The sequence below is a fragment of the Vidua macroura genome, chromosome 1, assembly GCF_024509145.1.
Source record: "Vidua macroura isolate BioBank_ID:100142 chromosome 1, ASM2450914v1, whole genome shotgun sequence".
Lineage (NCBI taxonomy): Eukaryota > Metazoa > Chordata > Aves > Passeriformes > Viduidae > Vidua > Vidua macroura.
The window spans coordinates 105,577,741-105,595,409 of NC_071571.1; the positions used below are offsets into that span (position 1 = coordinate 105,577,741).

General features: G+C 35.2%; 1 protein-coding gene across 2 annotated transcripts in view; it reads right to left on the minus strand.

The window, feature by feature from the left end:
* Nucleotides 1-17,669, minus strand: part of SMCHD1 (structural maintenance of chromosomes flexible hinge domain containing 1) — a 66,583-nt gene that overhangs the window by 30,385 nt on the left and 18,529 nt on the right. For both annotated transcript variants that reach the window (XM_053983854.1, XM_053983862.1), the window contains exons 9-23: nucleotides 16,311-16,404; nucleotides 15,848-16,058; nucleotides 14,907-15,024; nucleotides 14,636-14,819; nucleotides 13,926-14,123; nucleotides 13,730-13,843; nucleotides 13,176-13,282; nucleotides 12,822-12,904; nucleotides 12,555-12,668; nucleotides 10,259-10,336; nucleotides 10,063-10,182; nucleotides 4,629-4,773; nucleotides 4,318-4,414; nucleotides 2,594-2,666; nucleotides 815-954 (exon numbers count right to left, since the gene is read on the minus strand). In XM_053983854.1, the coding sequence (XP_053839829.1) occupies nucleotides 815-954; nucleotides 2,594-2,666; nucleotides 4,318-4,414; nucleotides 4,629-4,773; nucleotides 10,063-10,182; nucleotides 10,259-10,336; nucleotides 12,555-12,668; nucleotides 12,822-12,904; nucleotides 13,176-13,282; nucleotides 13,730-13,843; nucleotides 13,926-14,123; nucleotides 14,636-14,819; nucleotides 14,907-15,024; nucleotides 15,848-16,058; nucleotides 16,311-16,404 (1,876 nt within the window). The remainder of the gene's footprint in view (nucleotides 1-814; nucleotides 955-2,593; nucleotides 2,667-4,317; nucleotides 4,415-4,628; nucleotides 4,774-10,062; nucleotides 10,183-10,258; nucleotides 10,337-12,554; nucleotides 12,669-12,821; nucleotides 12,905-13,175; nucleotides 13,283-13,729; nucleotides 13,844-13,925; nucleotides 14,124-14,635; nucleotides 14,820-14,906; nucleotides 15,025-15,847; nucleotides 16,059-16,310; nucleotides 16,405-17,669) is intronic.

The following is a 17,669-nucleotide window of genomic DNA, read 5'->3' on the forward strand; positions in this document are numbered from 1 at the left end:
AAGAGATGTGTGGGAGAAAGCAATAAGTTATAGAAATAAAGTATACTATCTATTCACTTGCTTTAATAACACACAATAATTAGACTCTTCTGCCATTATGCAATAAATACAATTAACTTGTGAAGTAAAGTTCCTTTTCATTAATTTACTAAACATCACATATTAAAGGAATTTAAACATCACATTCAACATATCATCATATCACTGCAGACCCAGTCAACAGGAACAGCATGTACCCATAAAAAGTGCAAATGGAATGCAGCCTATTTTGCAGTGGGAAAAGACTTTTATATATTCTTGCTGGATTTCACTAGAATTGGGGAAGTAATTTTCTTGAGTCAAAAAAGAGGGCCAAAAGGGGAAGTTTTTTTACCTCCTAAAGTCAGAGCAAGATACACATTCCCCTTACGAGCTTATATTGGTGCTTATGATAATTTCTAATATTGTTAGGCACTAGACTTGAATTTTCAACTTAAAAAATACCAAAAGTAAGCTTTCTGAAGTTATTTTTCTGAATAAATTTTAACATTGTATATGATAAATTTAGTCTAAAGTGCCTTAAAATTGAACCTATACATCCTCACATAATTTTCTCTTCCTTTTCTAAGGTCATGTCACTGATTATAAAACTTACTGAATGGCTCATAATAGATAAGAGGTAAGAGAGTCACAGTTATGGCTAGCAAGCTGTAGAAACTTCAAAAGCATTGCTAAAGATATTAAATTCTATGTAGATTCCAACACAGATTCTTTGTCCAGCCCTTTAAAAAGCAAGAACAAAAATCCTTAGGGCACACTATGAAATGCAGTTTACCTCACAACGAACAATCAACTCTGGCTGCGCTGTTATATTTCCTGATTCATCCAATACTTCAACCTGAAAGGGAAAAGCTGTACCATTTTCAATCTTTAGAATTTCTGAATCTGGTTTTACTTTCAACTGACGAGGAGGGCCTATAAAAATGCACAATTGCAAAAAATAATTACATTTTGAACAACTTGTGAGATACTAAATTTCAGTTTTTGCTACCTCAGATTTTAAAGCCAAGCTACCAAGATATTTATGGTAACAAACCATTTCAAACAATTCAGGTATATATATTGGTTTGTACTGGAAAGTTCTAGACTTTCTGTCCTTCAACACATACCATCTACCAACCTTCTGAATTATTTTAGTAGAGAACACTTAGACAAACATGATGAAATTCAGAATATACAAGGTGTAAACACATTATAATAGCTCTGTTTACTTGCTATATGGATTCACATTCATCAAAAGAGAAACTTTGAGCTTTCTTGTGATATGATAAATCCAAATATATTAATGTTGAGATATCCAACTAATTGCCAAAGCTATCACAGCTACAATCTGCATGCAAAGAAATGCAAAAGAAAATTCTGTTGTCATTACTTAGACAATAAAGTGAAGCTATTCAGAAAAAAACTATCTCCTGGAACACGCAGTTATTTTATCAGTTTTTAAAAAGAGAAGGAAGTAGAAGATTACTATTAAAAGATAGGTTCTGAAGGAACAAAGATGATAATTTTTCAGAAGCATCCTTTATGCATGACTTATTAAATCTACTATTTCAAACTCACTGGTTGAAGAATGAGACTGAAATAGCTTTTATTATTCCTTCCTCAAAAAACAGCTTACAAAGCCAGGGATATAACTCAAGTGAGAAGAAAGAGGCAGTGAAGCATATCTACGTTGTCAAAAGCAAAATGAAGGATGAAGGTAAGTAACAGTCCAAGGTAAATAACAGCAACACACAACACAGTCTGTCTCAAGTCCAATCATTTCACTGTTTTCTACACTGTTTTCTATCCTCAAAAGACAAAGAATAATGGACTAAACTGTGCATTGTTGGTCTTACAAAGTAGAAGACAGTATCTCTGCAAAATGAGATGGGCAAGCCTGAAGTTTGGTAATCTGGGAGGCCAAAACTTAGATTTCATACTATACTTTATATCCCAAATCCAGAAAAACCCAGGTAACAAGGGATAACAGATCTCATGTAAGGCAATCCTCTGAATCAAGACATCCACAAAACATAAAATTCTGGTAAGGGCAGTGTCCTCACAGACCTCTATGTTCCTGTCTTGTATTATGATAAACTCACTTAACATTAAAATTTCAGACACAGTTCAATTGCAAAAGCATCCCCCTTTGCTCAGTTAAGAAACTGAATGAGGACTTATTAATTCATAAGAGGTTTTCTGCAGGGAGAACAAGTCAATGCACATTAGTACAGGTTAAAAGTTTTAATGCTAAAAAAAACCAAGAAGATAAGAAATTAATTTGTTCAGTGGTACTAGATTAGAAAAAGATTTAAAGTAATTAAAAGACAAAAATGTGTCTCAAATAAGTAGACCAATATTCCAGCCCCTAGAATAGTAAATAAGATTGGGCTGTGAGTACAATGATACTCCTGCCAAGAATGACATGCTCTTGTCTTTACTTCCTTTCTGGTCATCACCTGGATCCTTTTTTATGCCTCACTAAATATTTTACTTTCTTGGAAGAACCTTTCATTAATAGTGTCAGAATAAAATTTAACAGAATTTCACTAAATATTTTAAGGATACTTACCAGGCTGCAATCTTATTTTAATGACTTGTGTATCTTCTTTCAAACCAGGAAGAGTAATCTTCAGATTAAAGGTCTAACAAAAAGAGTATTTTAATTATTAACCTTAAATAAAACTGTATTTTAATTTCACATAATCATGTCAATTTATACATATGCTAATTTCAGAAGTCCCTAGAAATTGTCTTGCAGTGTTACAAAAAAAAAAAAGATTTCCCCCTGTACTGAAACCTGCCTTTTCCATGTTATTATAACCAGAAATGTTCAGTTCACAGTTTGTATGTTAAACTACGTGATTCTGAAACTACAAAAAGCAACTGTCATAACTTTTCATTTCCTGCTTAGAGGCTGTTTTAATGGGGAAAAATATAACAGTTAAAAAAAAAAAGAGTTTTAAAATAAGGGTCTCCAAGGTCTTTGTTATTCCTTAGCAAGGCACCACTAGCACCGTCCATCTCATCTTTGATTAAGGATGTAAGAAAAATAACTGCTGTAAACTGCATCACTAAAACAAATTTTCACATTAAAATCAGATAATGAAAAATAGCAATGGGAATAATTTTTAAATTATTAAAATGCAAAACTCTTTTAAAATTATTGAATTATTATGGTATGATATTATTTCGTACCATAATATTTTTATTTCATACCATAATATTTAATACTATAGTATTTCAAGTTCCCTAAACGATTCTTGGTCTTGCCCCTCACCAAATTTATCTCTTGCTAAAGTCTGGCACACTTGCTTCTATACACTTGATTTCTCATAATCCACTCCATTTTATGTCATCATTCTTGCCCTTCTGAACTTTGCCTACAAACTTTGCCTTACTACACTGAACACCCTTTAATTTTCAATAAGCAGGTATATGCTGTTTCTCTGCTTTATACGTCTTTACACCAGCAACAGTATTTGCTACTTTCTAAGCAACAATATCAACAGTAAAATGGGGTCCCTCACCTCCTAGCTTTGTCTTTACTATGCTAGACTATGAGTCTAAGTGAAAGGATAGGGACCTGGTTAAAATACTGTGTAAATATACCTTATAAATAAATTTAAAATTACTTTAAAAATATTTAAATTTATATTTATCAAAAGCATTAGGACTTGTTTTATGAAAAAAGTCGTTTTAGCATGGAATGTACATTTTTGGGTTTTACAGTAAAGTAGAAGCTTGACAAGGTGCTGAGAATCCCTCAGTAACAGGTTGGATTTGGATAACGTAAGTGTGTAAGTGGATAAGCATAACTGTGTAAGTGCAACAAGAATAGTGGAAATAATTAAAGAAGCTTGAGCAGACACCCTGCATATTAGCTTTTACTACTCATCATCTGAACTAAAAATGGAAGATTTCATCTTCTTTAGCTCCCTATCATCTTTCAGTCCAAAAGTCACAGGATGATTTGGCTTAAGCCAATCTCAGCACCAGTTCAAACTAAGACAGCTGATTTGGTATGCTGGGTACACTCTACCACACATCCATGTGTTACTCAGCCCTTCCAGCTCCAGTCCCATCAGCTGTGAAAAGAGTGCAGGTATGGAAAATACAAATTGATCCAAGTAGAGCTTTAAGAGATAATTTGAAAATATCCAAAGAAATATCTGTAGCCATTAGTGTAGACCAAACTTAAGCTAAAACTAAGTGACAATTCATTTCACATAAAAATTATTTTCTCTGTGTATTTTTTTTTAATATCTTACTTCAAGTTTAAATTTTTTAGCCTACCTTGCCCTGGCAACTATTTACACAGCCTTTAGCAGTAACACCCTTAATGACACACTTTGTTGCCACAGGTATGTCTTCATGCTTCAGTGTTAATCCACTAGAAAAATATAGAGAAAACACAAGAGAATCAAGTTTAAAAATAAATGCAGTGTTTTAATATACAAGATACTTTCAGACATTCTTATGAAAATAAAAGCAAAAATATCAGTTAATTTATGTGAGAAATTCCCAGCACATCATTCAGATAAACCCTAAAGTATTATTATATTGTCACATAAAGAAAGGAAAAAAAAAAAAGATGGCTGAATTACCTAGCTTCCAGAATTGGTCTAATGCGATTTGTCAAGTGTGTTGCATGACCAAATTCATCCTGCAATTCCAAAGGAATACTAAAAGGTACTCCAATTCGAAAAGGAAGCTCCAAGAGACCCACCAAAAATTTCTCTGGTTTGCCCTCTAAGAGAAAAGAATAACACATTTTTAGAAAGAATTACGTGTGCTCCTTGGCTTTTTCTTGATTAAGGCTGTAATTAAGCCTTCAGACGCAAAGTAAACAGGCTGTTCAGAATACTGTTATAACTGAAGTTATGCTTATGTTCTTTTTTTTAACTTACACTAAAATAAAAGTAATAGTTAAAATGTAACAGGGGGAGACTACAGTATAAGAAACATAACAGGATAGTCAAAATTACCGAAGTATTCAAAACACCAATACAGCACCTGAAAATGAAAAAGTTCTGTGTGGACAGCTTTTCCTAAATATTTAATTGTTTTAATTCTGGTAAAATACATCATTCATGCAAAAGAACTTTTTTGCTCTACAACTGCCTCAAATTTGAGAGATAAAGATATATAATGATGAGTATTAGGAAAAGAAATGTGAGTGTATTTTTCCTGTGAAACCTGGCCCTGTTATACTGCCTCCAATATAGGCACTAACAAACAAGACCAAACAGTGGTAGTAAGTGGAGTGTCTATCAACTGGAGCATGTAAATCAAGAATCATATTTTGCAGAAACAAAATGTCTTGACCAAGTGGCCTTTGAAAAAAGAAGCAACGGATGCTGAGCTAAGTGGTAAATTAATATTCTACCAAACAATTTTGAACTCAAATTAACAACTATTTTTAAAACCTAGAGGTGTCCATTATCAGGGAGCTTCCTTTGCACAAGAGACGATAGATGCCTTGTACTGGCTAAAATTAGTTACTGGTTATAACAAGAGAAAGTGTAACAGTGTCTACAACTTTATCATTGTAAGTGAATGATAAAACTGTAACATGATTTGAGAAATAACAGTAGAATAACTTTTGCAATATTAAAGTTAGTAACTGTCAAAAGAACATGTCTGAACTAAAACCACAAACCTTGTAGACTGACTTAGGAAGCTCAGTTTCAACCAGCATTTATAGTGATTTTTTAGCTTCTCAAGAACAACTATAAACACTCAGCGACAACCTTCTGTTAGAAAGATAGAGTAACTTGTTTCTCAGTCAAAATGCTTTTTCAGTTTAGACTGTTCTTTCCTGGATTTTCAGAATCTACATCACAAATAGTAACACAAATGTTAATATTTTGGAATAACAAGTGTGAAGCTTTATGGCTGCCTCTGAGAAAACACAAAACACAATTGGAATAATAAAGACTTGAAATATCTACCTTTAAAATCTGACAATGTTAAAAATGTTGAATTATCTTCTAAATAAATAAAAAAGCAGTAATAGATACCAAACTCAACTTTAGCTATCCCATGTGTTAAAAGCACTATACTATTAGCTAAATTGTTTTTTCAAATTTTTGTTCCTTTCCATTGAGATTTACTCATTTCAGTTGTTATAGCTGAAGGAATCTTTAATTGAATGCTGCCACACTGGGGGAAGCCCACTATTATTGGAAAATAATAAGATTCTCTTTCACTTTGATAAAGAGATAAAAGAGGAGGCAAGGTTCATTTTTATTCAGAGAACAAGGTTTTTTTCCCTCTTCTTTACTTGTATGTTCACAGAAATATCTTGAGCCTTCCATGGCATGTTTTCAGACATATGTTTAAATAACTACTCTTTTCAAGTAATGCCAAACATTTTTTTTCCTTTACTGTCATACAAGAATACCTCTTTCTACTCTGCCATTAAGTAGAAACTTTTAGAAGAATGTGCTACATACAAAAAACTATTTTCTGCCTCAAGAATTTGCATTCAAAGCCTCTCTTTTGTGGAAGAAATAGAAAACATTGATTTTTTTTCCTCTTTGATCTTCTGAAAACATGTTAGCTGTACCTCCCAAAATTGTGACAAAAATAACCATTTTAATATTAAATGCAAAGAAATTAGCTTTTTTTTTTTCTTTCCCTCTTTCTGTCTCCCTTGTAGATAAAGTTCATAGAATGGTTGAGGTCAGAAGGGTTTTCTGGAGCTAATCTTATCCAATGACCCTGGCTCAAGTGGGACCACCTAGAGTCAGTTGCCCAGGAATGCGTTTAGACAATTTTGATATTGCCAATAAAGGAAACCCCACAACTTCTTGGGCAACTTGTTCCAGCACTGCATCACCTTTATAGTGAAAAACCCCTGTTTCCTGATGTTTGGAGAGAACCTCCTGTGCTTCAGTGTGTGCCCATTGGCTCTAGTCTTGTCACTGAGCACCACTGGAAAAAGCCTGGCTCCACCTTCTTTACACTCCCTTCCGTTGTTTATAGACATTGGTAAGACCCCCATGAGTCATCTCCAGGCAGAGAAGTCACTGCTCCCCCAGACAGTTTTCAGGTGAGATCATGGAATCATAGAATGGTTTGAGTAGGAAAGGACCTTAAACATCATCCACTTCCAACAACCCCTGCTGTGGACAGGAACACCTTCCACTAGACAAGGTTGCTCAGAGTCCTATACTACCTGGCCTTGAACGCTTCCAGGGATGGGGCTACTACAACTCTGGGAAAATTGTTTCACTGCCTCAGCAGCATCTAGTCCCTTCATCATCTTCAGGGGCCTGTGCTGGACTCTCCAGTATATCTCCAGTATATCCATGTCTCTATGTTGTAATGCAGTGTGTCCAGCTTTGGGCAGCTAGCCTCACCAATTCTGAGTGGAGAGAACGGATCACCTCCCTTGACCTGCCTCTAATGCAGCCCAAGAGGGTGCTGCTGCTTGTTCCTGTGAGGGCACATTGCTGGTTTGTGTCCTGCTGCTTTCCAGATACCTGGGTGGAGGTAGGGGGTTGTCCTGCAGGTGCAGGACTTTGCCCTTCATGTTGAATTTCCTGCGGTTCCTGACAGCTGATTTCTGCAGCCTGTTGAGGTCGCTCTGCATGGTGGCAAATTCTCAGGTGTATCAGCCATTCTTCCCAGTTTTGTGTTATCAGGAAAACTTGCTAAGATACATTCTGTCTTGTTATCCAGATCATTAATGATGACACTGAGCAGGATCAAACCTTGTATTGACCCCTGGGGTAACCCCTACTTGCTGCCTTCCAACTAGACTTAGAGCCACAGATCACCACTCTCTGGGTTTGCTGTTTTAATTCACCTTACTCTATTCATCCAGTCCAAACTTCATGAGCTTCTCTGTGAGGATATTACGGGATCTTACTGATGAGAACATTGCTGAAGTCTAGGTAAACAACATCTACTAAGCTAGTCCTTTCATCATAGAAGGTGAATCCATGCTAACTACTCCCGATGATCTTCTTGTCCTTCACATACCTGGAAACGGTTTTCAAGATTAGCTGCTCCATGACCTTCCCACGAACTGAGATGAAGTTAACTGGCCTGTAGCTCTGTGCTTCCTCCTCCTGCTTTCTGTAGATGGGAGTGAAGCTTTCCTCAAAACATCAGGCAGTGCTTTCAACTGCCATGATTATTCAATTAGTGTGAGTGGCCGCATAAGGATATCAGCCAGCTCTCTCTGGCTCATGAGTGCATCCCATCATGGCCCATGGACACCAGTTTGCTTAGGTATTCCCTGGCCTGATCATCCAGGGTGTGTCTTCCACCAAGGGTGTATCTTCCTCGCCCCAGACCTTCCAGCAGTCTTTGGGGTCTGGGATTCCTGAGGTCTGTCTTACTAGTAAATACTAAGGCAGATGATTTTAGTATCTCAGCCTTTTCCACATCCTGTGTTCCCTGCCTCATTCAACAGTGGGTCCATGTTTATTTCAGCCATCCTTTTGTCACCTATGTATTTAAAGAAGTCTATCTTCTTGACTTTGATAGCACTTGATCGTGATTCCATTTTCAATTCCAGTTGGACTTTGGCTTTCCTAACCCCATCCCTGCATGCTTGGATAGTGTCTCTGTATGCCTCCACGGTTACTTGGGAGGAATTTCCACCTTCTGTATACTTCTTTGTGTTGAGTTTTGCCAGTAGCTCTTTGTTCATCCAAGCAAGCCTCCAGGAATTTTGGTCTGACTTCCTATTTATTGCGATGAACCAGATTTGAGCTTGGAGGTGACCTGTGATTACTAACAAACTTGCTTGGGCCTCCAGTCTGTCCAGGGCCTCCTCCTAGAGAGCTCTAACAGGCAGATCTTTGAAGAGGCCAGAGTCTTCTCCTGAAGTTCAGGTTGTGAACTTCCTTTTTGCTCTCTTCTTCTAGCCTTTCTGGATTCCTGTGCCCTTCAGAACTACCTCCCAAGGGACTCTGTCAACCACTCACCTAAACAGGCCAAATTCTGCCCTCTGGAAGTCCAAGGTGAGAGTTCTGCTAACTCTTCTCCTTACTTCAAGAACAGTGAACACTGTAAACATTCATTTTGTGATTGTCGTGCTCAAGACAGCCTCCAACCACCCACCAGTCCTTCTCTGGTTCCAGTTCACAAAAGGAAAGTCACAACGGAGATGGGGCTCCCTCCCTAGCTGGCTCCCTCACCAGTTGTGTCAGCTCAGCAGGTTCTCTTCAACATACTCTAAGAACCTCCTAGACCATTTCCTCTCTGCTGTGTTGTATTTCCAGCAGACATCTGGTAAGGTGAAGTCCCTCAAAAGAACAAGGACTAGTGATTGTGACACTTCTCCCAGCTGATTTATGTATTTAATCTGCCTCTGCATCCCAGCTGGGTCATCTATAACAGACTCCCACCACAGTATCTGCCTTGTTGGCCTTCCCTGCTCTCTTAGGCACAAACATCAACATTAATTGTCACAATCATCAAGCTCCAGAAACTCTAAACATTTACAGGCTACCCCACCACCTCTCCTTTCACTCCAACCCTTTCTGAAATGAGTATTCTAGTAAACATTGCAGTAAAGAGACATATCCATTACAATCAAATGAGAATTTAGTTTTGCATAGGATTTTTCCTTAAGTATTTTTAAAAAAGACCGCAATCTCAGTATGTTTATTTTAAACATATAACCTGTTTTTTAATGCATTTCTGTGGTTTATGCATGAAAGTTGGCCTAACAAATACTAGTTTTATGAAAGAATATTTATGTCAATGGCATGAGGAAAAAGGGTGATTCTAATGAAGTTTATTTTTTTAAGTACATTTGGGAAAGTTCACATCAAGGACCTTAGATTCAATCAGAACTTTATTTTTTATGCAAAACTGCCTACCATAGAGCCAACACATTACATGTGAGATCAAAACCTATTACAAAAAAACATTTTTTCCTGGAAATGCTTCAAATTTGACATGCAAATGCTACTTTTCAGTGCTGAAAACCACGTCTCAACTAGGACATGACAAATTTTGATATACTATGAATCAAATAGAAACACTAAAAGTAGGAAAAAAGATATGAATTCTTACCTATAATAGTAAATTTAAATACTTTAGATGGCAGAGGCCTTCCGGCATAAGTGTCTGCATTACTTTCATTCAACACTACTTGCAGTTTCAAGGAGTAATTACCAAGTTTCTGAAGATTTTCTAAACAGATATAAAAGTACAATTAGAAAGAAAAAAAAACTATAAATAAACTGAAGATATTGAATATGCAACTTACCCATTTTTTTAAACCAGTACGGCCACTTGCCTCCATGCTGACTGATATGGGAAATTATTTCTTTATTCTCAGTAGGTGCTGCAAAACAAACACTTAGCTCACATATTTAAATTTTACACCATAATTCTTAATAGTAAGTGATACTAATGCTTGAAAAAGTTAAGTATTACTATCACTTCTGGATCTAACTAACATCAATTCAGCTTTACAACTAAACACATTGATCACAGCTAAACAAATGAGTTCTCTGTCTAATACCATTTTAGTTAAAATTTGCTAGCCTTAGGCACATTGCACTGAAAGCAGCAGGTTTGTAAAGTTGAATTTTATTAGCTCTTTGGTTGTATGTTCCCTGTAAGTATGTTCCCTGTTCCATGCTGGCAATGGATTAAACTGACAAATGACTGCAGCAAAATTGCTTAAATAGGAGCAATGATAAAAATGTGCAGTTGACAGAAAATATGACTGAAAAAAAGAACAATTTTGTTCCAAATTGTTTTATCTGTCTTTATAAACCTCTGCAGAATTAAGACAGATACAAAAATAGAACATACTGAAACTCTGAGGCAGTTTTAGTGACTGCTTCTATAACCTAAGATAAATACAGAAGTAAGATTTATTGTTGGAAGTGTCAAGAGGCATTGATACTTCTTATTTTCCCCCAAAACACACTTCAGAATATAGAATGTGACTGTAATAAGACTACACAGAATAAAAAGAAATGCAGTAGAAATACAAATTGTTTTATAGCTAAGCAAAACTGTTTCAAGACCCTGTTCTTGCACGAAATGGCATACATAAGATAAAGTAAGAGCTGTCAATGAGACTTGATCATTCTCTTACCCTAATTCAAACCCTAATTTTGAGTCCAAGCTTGTACAATAAGACTCCCCAGTACAAGATCAGGTTTCTTATAGCTCAGGTCTCTTGGTAGCCCATAGTATAGTCCACCAAGTATTCCACTTTTCAAAATAGAAGAGAAACTTTTTGTACATTATATTTGCTCTTGGCTTCTGTATGGGCGTAATCACATTTCTCTCATTTATACAATCAGGGGTTTGAGTTTTGCCCGGTGTGCCATGCCCAAATCATCACTCATAGGACTTATTCATTGTTCTGGTGAAGAATATGAGGATTACACTACTGATTCTTCAACTGAGTAGAGAAAAAAGCTAACACAGGAAGCAGTAGAAACAGTTAAAAGTACAAATTTCCATCAATGAATGGGTCAGGAGGTAGATTTTTCAATGATCCTAGACAAACAAGACAAAACAGAACAATAGAAACACCAGGTCTCTCTCAAGTTCATACTTCCTGACATCAGGATGCCGTATCTTATTAAACCTGCAAAACACTGGTTTGACACTCATGCCAATAGGAGACAATTTGATAATCTATATTAAATTAACAGCTTTTGTTCAATTCCAACCTCTTTATGCCCCAGCACACTATGCTGGACAATGGTCATGCACAGAAGCCAGCTCCCATAAACAAGTGCCATTAAAATGCAATGTGTAGCCTCACGACACATACACTAAACTGTAGATACTTCCATTTGGTTTGCTTGACATGTATCACTATAATAACCTCAGTGCTCAGAAAGCTATTTTTACAGCTCCTAACAGATAAAGGAATTGGATTTTCCTACGGTGTATGGAAAGAAAGAAGATTTTAGGTTTCTACAAGTTTCAAATACATTTGACGTGCAGAATTGGAGTTTTCAGAGAATTTAGTGTTCTAATTCTGTGTTCCAAACAAAACTTGAGTGATGTCAGCTGCCTTGGACAGAATGCAATTCTTAACAACGAAATGTGAGAACATCAAGTGAAGCACCCACAAAATGGAAACCACAAAACAGTAAACCAAAAGAAACTTGATTTTTAAAAAATTCTGAAGTGAATTTATGTTAGATACTAAACAAGTCTGATCCCTACTTTTATGCAGCTCATGTAAATTGCTATGCTAATTACAGAAACATTATCCATTTTACCCATGTTCTGATGCATGTTAAGTAGACAGGCTGGAATTGATAGGCCCTCCTTACTTGGGACAGAAGATGTAATCAAAATACAGCATTAAGACATTACATATATGGTACTGAGGCAATTGTCATTTCATGAAAAGTGGCTTTGAAATGCTACATGCACTGATGAAGTATTGTCTAACTACCACATCCATTTATCAAATTCTAATATGTATTTTAGATATATACATATATTATACAATGAAATACCTTATTATCCATTATGCACTGAAAAAATAATGAAGATGCAATTAAATATAATGAAATACTCACAATGCAAAATAATCTTGAGTTCAACAAGAAGTTTCTTTGAACCTCCGTGGCTTGTACCTGGAAGTTTTTGCATTGCTTCTCCTTTCTTATTTAAAATTTCTATTCTTAATGCTCCTGAATTTAAAATGAAAAATGACAGACTTTTAAAATATGTTGGGGATTAAAAGTGATCAGAGATTTCTGTATGCTTGTCTTTTTAACAAGGGTGCACGATGTATTTTTAAAGTGGCGTTTAAGGTTTTAGTATTTGGAATAAAAAAAATATACCTATTGGTGTACCAGCAAATCTTGTTTCATTTGGTAATAACTCATCTCCTTCAGGCCATGTTACTGATAATCTGTCAGGAAGTCTAATAAAAAAAAAAGGTGAACATTTTTTTATTAAGTTAAAATACATGGCAATTTATCTTAGTTAAATACACATGAAGTTGTTTTTGTGGTAGGGAAAGAAAAAACAAATCCCAACCTATTTCTTTTTGGTTTATATTTTTTTTTGTTTCTGCTGCAACAGCTGACTGCTTTCCCATTTGGGAACAAAACTGAAATTTGTTTGATTCCTGATTAAATACAAAAACCGTAATTAGGAACTCCACCATTATGTAATTATTACTTAGTGCTTACCTTGCCATTTCATCCTCTATGTATTTTTTAACAACTTTGTCAGACACTGTTCTGTCAAGTTTTGAGATTGGAATAATTTTCACTTCACCATACAATGCCTGTGGTTCCTGAAATAAAAATTTGGTGCAGTTATAAATGGCCAGACTTTATAATATCTTAGATGAGAAAGACGTCCCAGTGAAGGAACTAGACAAGTCAACACAGACAGAATGCAACATACTAACAAATACTGCCCAGTGAAACTACAAGACATTGTTTCAAAATTTACTGAAAGCACAAGGGTTACAAATGGATGCACAGTATACTATTGATGCTAACCGTGGTACTTTATTTCATACGCAAATCTTAATAAACCAGACTGTTCATAATGAATAATAATTTTAATATATTCACATTAAAGCTGAAGTTGAATATTTCTAGACTGCTGATTGTCAAAAATTACATTAAAGGTATTTACTGTTATTTAAAATAATTTAATCAGGTCAGACAAGGGATATGTTTAAAGATTTAACATCCACATTAGTTGTGTGAATCCTTTCTGTATTTCTTCTTACCAAAGCAATTTGAACCTCTCCTCCAGTAGCAAATATATCCCCATCATGGTCCCCATACAAGTAAAATTTCTCAATGCTTCCATAGAATATTGGATGAGTCTTAGTAGTTTTCACCTGTAAGCAGAAGACACCAATAATACATTACTCCTGCATCAAATACACAGTACCTGCCTTTCATAGGGTTCAACTAACTTACCAGTTGTCCAGTTTTGTATGTTTTTCCATCCCACTCTATTGCAGCATACATTGTCCAAGGGCTCTGCATTCTTTTGGATGATACATCAGTACGTACAGTTATTCCTTTAAAGACTGTGAATTTTATCTGTTTGTCATATTTTTCATGACAGTCTTTGAGCCACAGAGCAAATTCTCTGTCAATTTTCATTCGCTGCTCCTATAAAGAGATTACAAAATAAGTACATATTAACAATGTGTAAAATTTGAATCTGATCACGTCAGAAGTCTGAACAACTTTAAGAGTACAGATACTGTACTCAAACCAAAAGCCAAAAGACACGCACACAAAAAACCACAAAACAGAAGAGAAAAAAAAAACCACAGAAACAAAGATGCAAAGGAAAAAAAAAAAAAGGATTCTTCAGTTTGAAAACTTAAAAAAATTCTAGGACAGCTACACTTCAAGTCAAAAAGAAGTGCTTCCTCCAGCAGCCATATTCCTTTAGGAAGAGGGTCTCGCCACAAAAACCGTCATATAACAACTAAATAAAGTAATTGTTCAAGAAAATAAAAGGAAAAATACTAAATCTTAAGTTTCCAGATTTAAAGATTCAGCTTTACTACTCACTAAATCAGAGAGACATGAACAAATAACAGTGAACAAAGGCTTCTGTATTACATGCACTGAACTTCACCAAGAAGAAACACTTAACAGAATGCAGTAATTACCTGCCCATTGAAGATTCTTGTGAACAGAGTATTCTTATCCTTTAGCTTCAGCTCCAGATCCATGAAAGTGAGTTTGTTTGTGCTGACCTGGAACTTATCATTGGTAAACAATGCACCAGAAATTCTGTTGTAGCATTCAATTGGTGCCAATCCTCTCTTCTTTGGAGGAGCGCACCAGTCAAAACTTAAAAGGAGAAAGTCATTACAATCCTTTTTTATAAAGAGAGGTTTACATTATAGAAAGAGACTGTACAAACACATCATCACTTACTCTTCCACAGTTGTGTATGGTATTAACCTTCCATTCCAAAAACATTCAAAAATAGGCCTTTTTCCTCTGGCACCTTTTTCTACTAAAAAACAGTCATCGTCATCATCATCATTTAATCCTTGATTAAAAAAAAAAAAAAAAAAAGAAAGATAGTCTCCTTGAATATATTTCCTTAAAAAACGAATATAATATCAAAACCCATGGCAATCTCAATGAAGTAGTACTATTGTTATTACATTCAGCACAGTGCAATACACATAATATCAAGCTCATTACAATATTACATTTTTCTTCCTGTTTTAAAAATGCCAAGCAGAAAAACTAAGGGAGGCAAAGAAAAATCCTAAACGGAAGTTAAATATTATCAAATTCAAAAATTTAAAATTTAAGTATTACTTTTTCCTTAGTTTCAAGTGATCTTCTAGTATCATGAAATTTTGTCCCAATTAACTCAAGATGTTTTGTCAAAAAAAAAAAAAAAAAAAAGGTACAAAGTATTTTAAAACCCGTAGCATTTGAAAACTCACAACTGAGTAAAATAAATTTTAAACGAAAGACTTCAGAATACATGTTGTCCTTTGCAGTATTTCGATACTAGAATCTCTTGAGTCTAACTCCTCATATTTTATTACTTTGTTGGAGCAAAGATGCAGTCAAGAAAGTGTGAAGTTTCAACTGGATTACATTCCATAAGAGTTTATAATTTGAAATCAGATGGTGTTATGCCAAAGATCAAGTTTACAGGAATGAGTTACCACAACAGCCAATTCACAGGATCTGTTCATCCAAAAGAATGAGAACCTTTCTGTTCTGTCACGACCTAAATCAGGTAGTAATTTGCATTTCAACTTAAAGTTCTTCAGGTTTTTATTGCATTAAAATATTTAGAGTAGTAGGACTGTCTATGATAGGACTGACAAGCAGCAAAACATTTCACTTACTTGATGGAAAACATGGATCATCAGGGTATGTTTCTTTATCATAAAGGAAGGGATGGTATCGGATGATGCCTTCAACTATACCTTCTTCTTCAACATGTGCCTTGAACTCAAAACTATCTGCTGCAGTGTTTATATACAACGTCTGCATGTCATCTTTGATCTCCCTCAGATTGACAATCTTTGGTACTTTTCCCTTTTCAAACATTGAAATCTGGACAAAAGGAAAACACGATTTTCCTTAGAGCAAAAGACTTACAGTAATAAGCACTTTGACGACTGACTGTTAGCAAAGGAATTAGTTCTTCCTACATTGCAATGCTGAACAGAATTACTTCAAAAAATTAAACTACATACACATCTTGAATGTTGTATTTTAAAATGCATGATTACAGAGAAACAGGCATGATATAAAATAAGGTGCCATCAAAGAGGACTTTTGACTAACATGTACAGAATCTCTTACCTCAATATCGATGTTGTTGAAAGGGCTTATTTCTTTTGTTACAGCATTAGTTTCATTTCCTTTTGGTCCATGGATATAATAGTGATAGATATGTCTGAAATAAATTTCAGAAAAAAAACCAAACCAGTAAGTGAAATTTTAAAAAAAATTATAATGTGCAATTTTTAAAGTCTAAATAAGCTTGTACTTTTATTAAAATATAACTGGTTTGTTGCACTGTTATAGATCAACTCCTTGACAACATATATCTGGTACAAAAGATTTACTAAAGGGAGTGACTCCTTTTCATTCCTCTCATCTCTGTCATGCACAATCACATTAGGACAATTTTTTGGGTAAAATAATTGGAAATAAATTTGAAAAAAATTAGTAAGTGAAAAAACCCACAATTGTTACATGCCTACAGATCCTTTACATCAAAGGATAAACTAAAAAAAACTACTGTAAATTGTTCTGCACTCTGGAAATCAGAAAGAACTAGAGCCACAAATCTTTCCACACTTTGTCTCTGATACCAGTTTTATATCAATCATCTAATAGTAATAGAAATATGTAACAAACAACCACTATCTTTACAATATTTACACAAATTTGAATATAGGTAGGAGTCATGGATGTGATCTGCATAATAGATATAATTGTTTAGTTGTAAACATTGCTTTCTAATTGGCATTTTTCCTCATTTACGAAATTTAAAAAAATCCACATGGTCAAATAGATTAAATAATTTCATAGAGACATGCAATTTGAGAAAACGGAAGAACTTAACTCCATTTACTTCAACTTTTCAGCAACCTAGCGAGTTCTTGCAACTTCAAAGACTGAATCCTTAAACCTCTGGGGGATGGTTAGGAGAAAAATGAGATTGTACTAGTCAAGGGGACTGAATGCATGACTAAAGTTAAATGCACCTGCAAGTTTATAGCTGCTTTGCTCTTGACCTCCACTGCACTAAATATTCCCCAAAGAGAAATTTCGCTTCCCAGAAAAAAGCTCCTCCTGGTCTTATTGCTCAGGATTTTATGGTATGTCCAAATTGCTTAGTATTTTGTGTGCATTTCTTCCAGATTTCAAAAGGCAGTCTCCTGGCCTTAAGACATTGTTATTTTAGAGGTTCATCTCCACTTCAAAGCATCCAAAATAATGAGGGCTGTGCTGCAGCACATTAAAGCAGAATGAAACTGGTATCATGCATGTGTGGCAAAAGGCATGGCAGAAGGGAATGGGGAGGCATTTGAGTGGAAAAGGGCCATTACAGCTGAAACAGTGACACAGGATTGTGTAGCACTGGAAGACTAAATGAGTGGGTTTACTGTAACAGCTACAGAGCAGAGCATATATCTGAATAATTGCACCTGG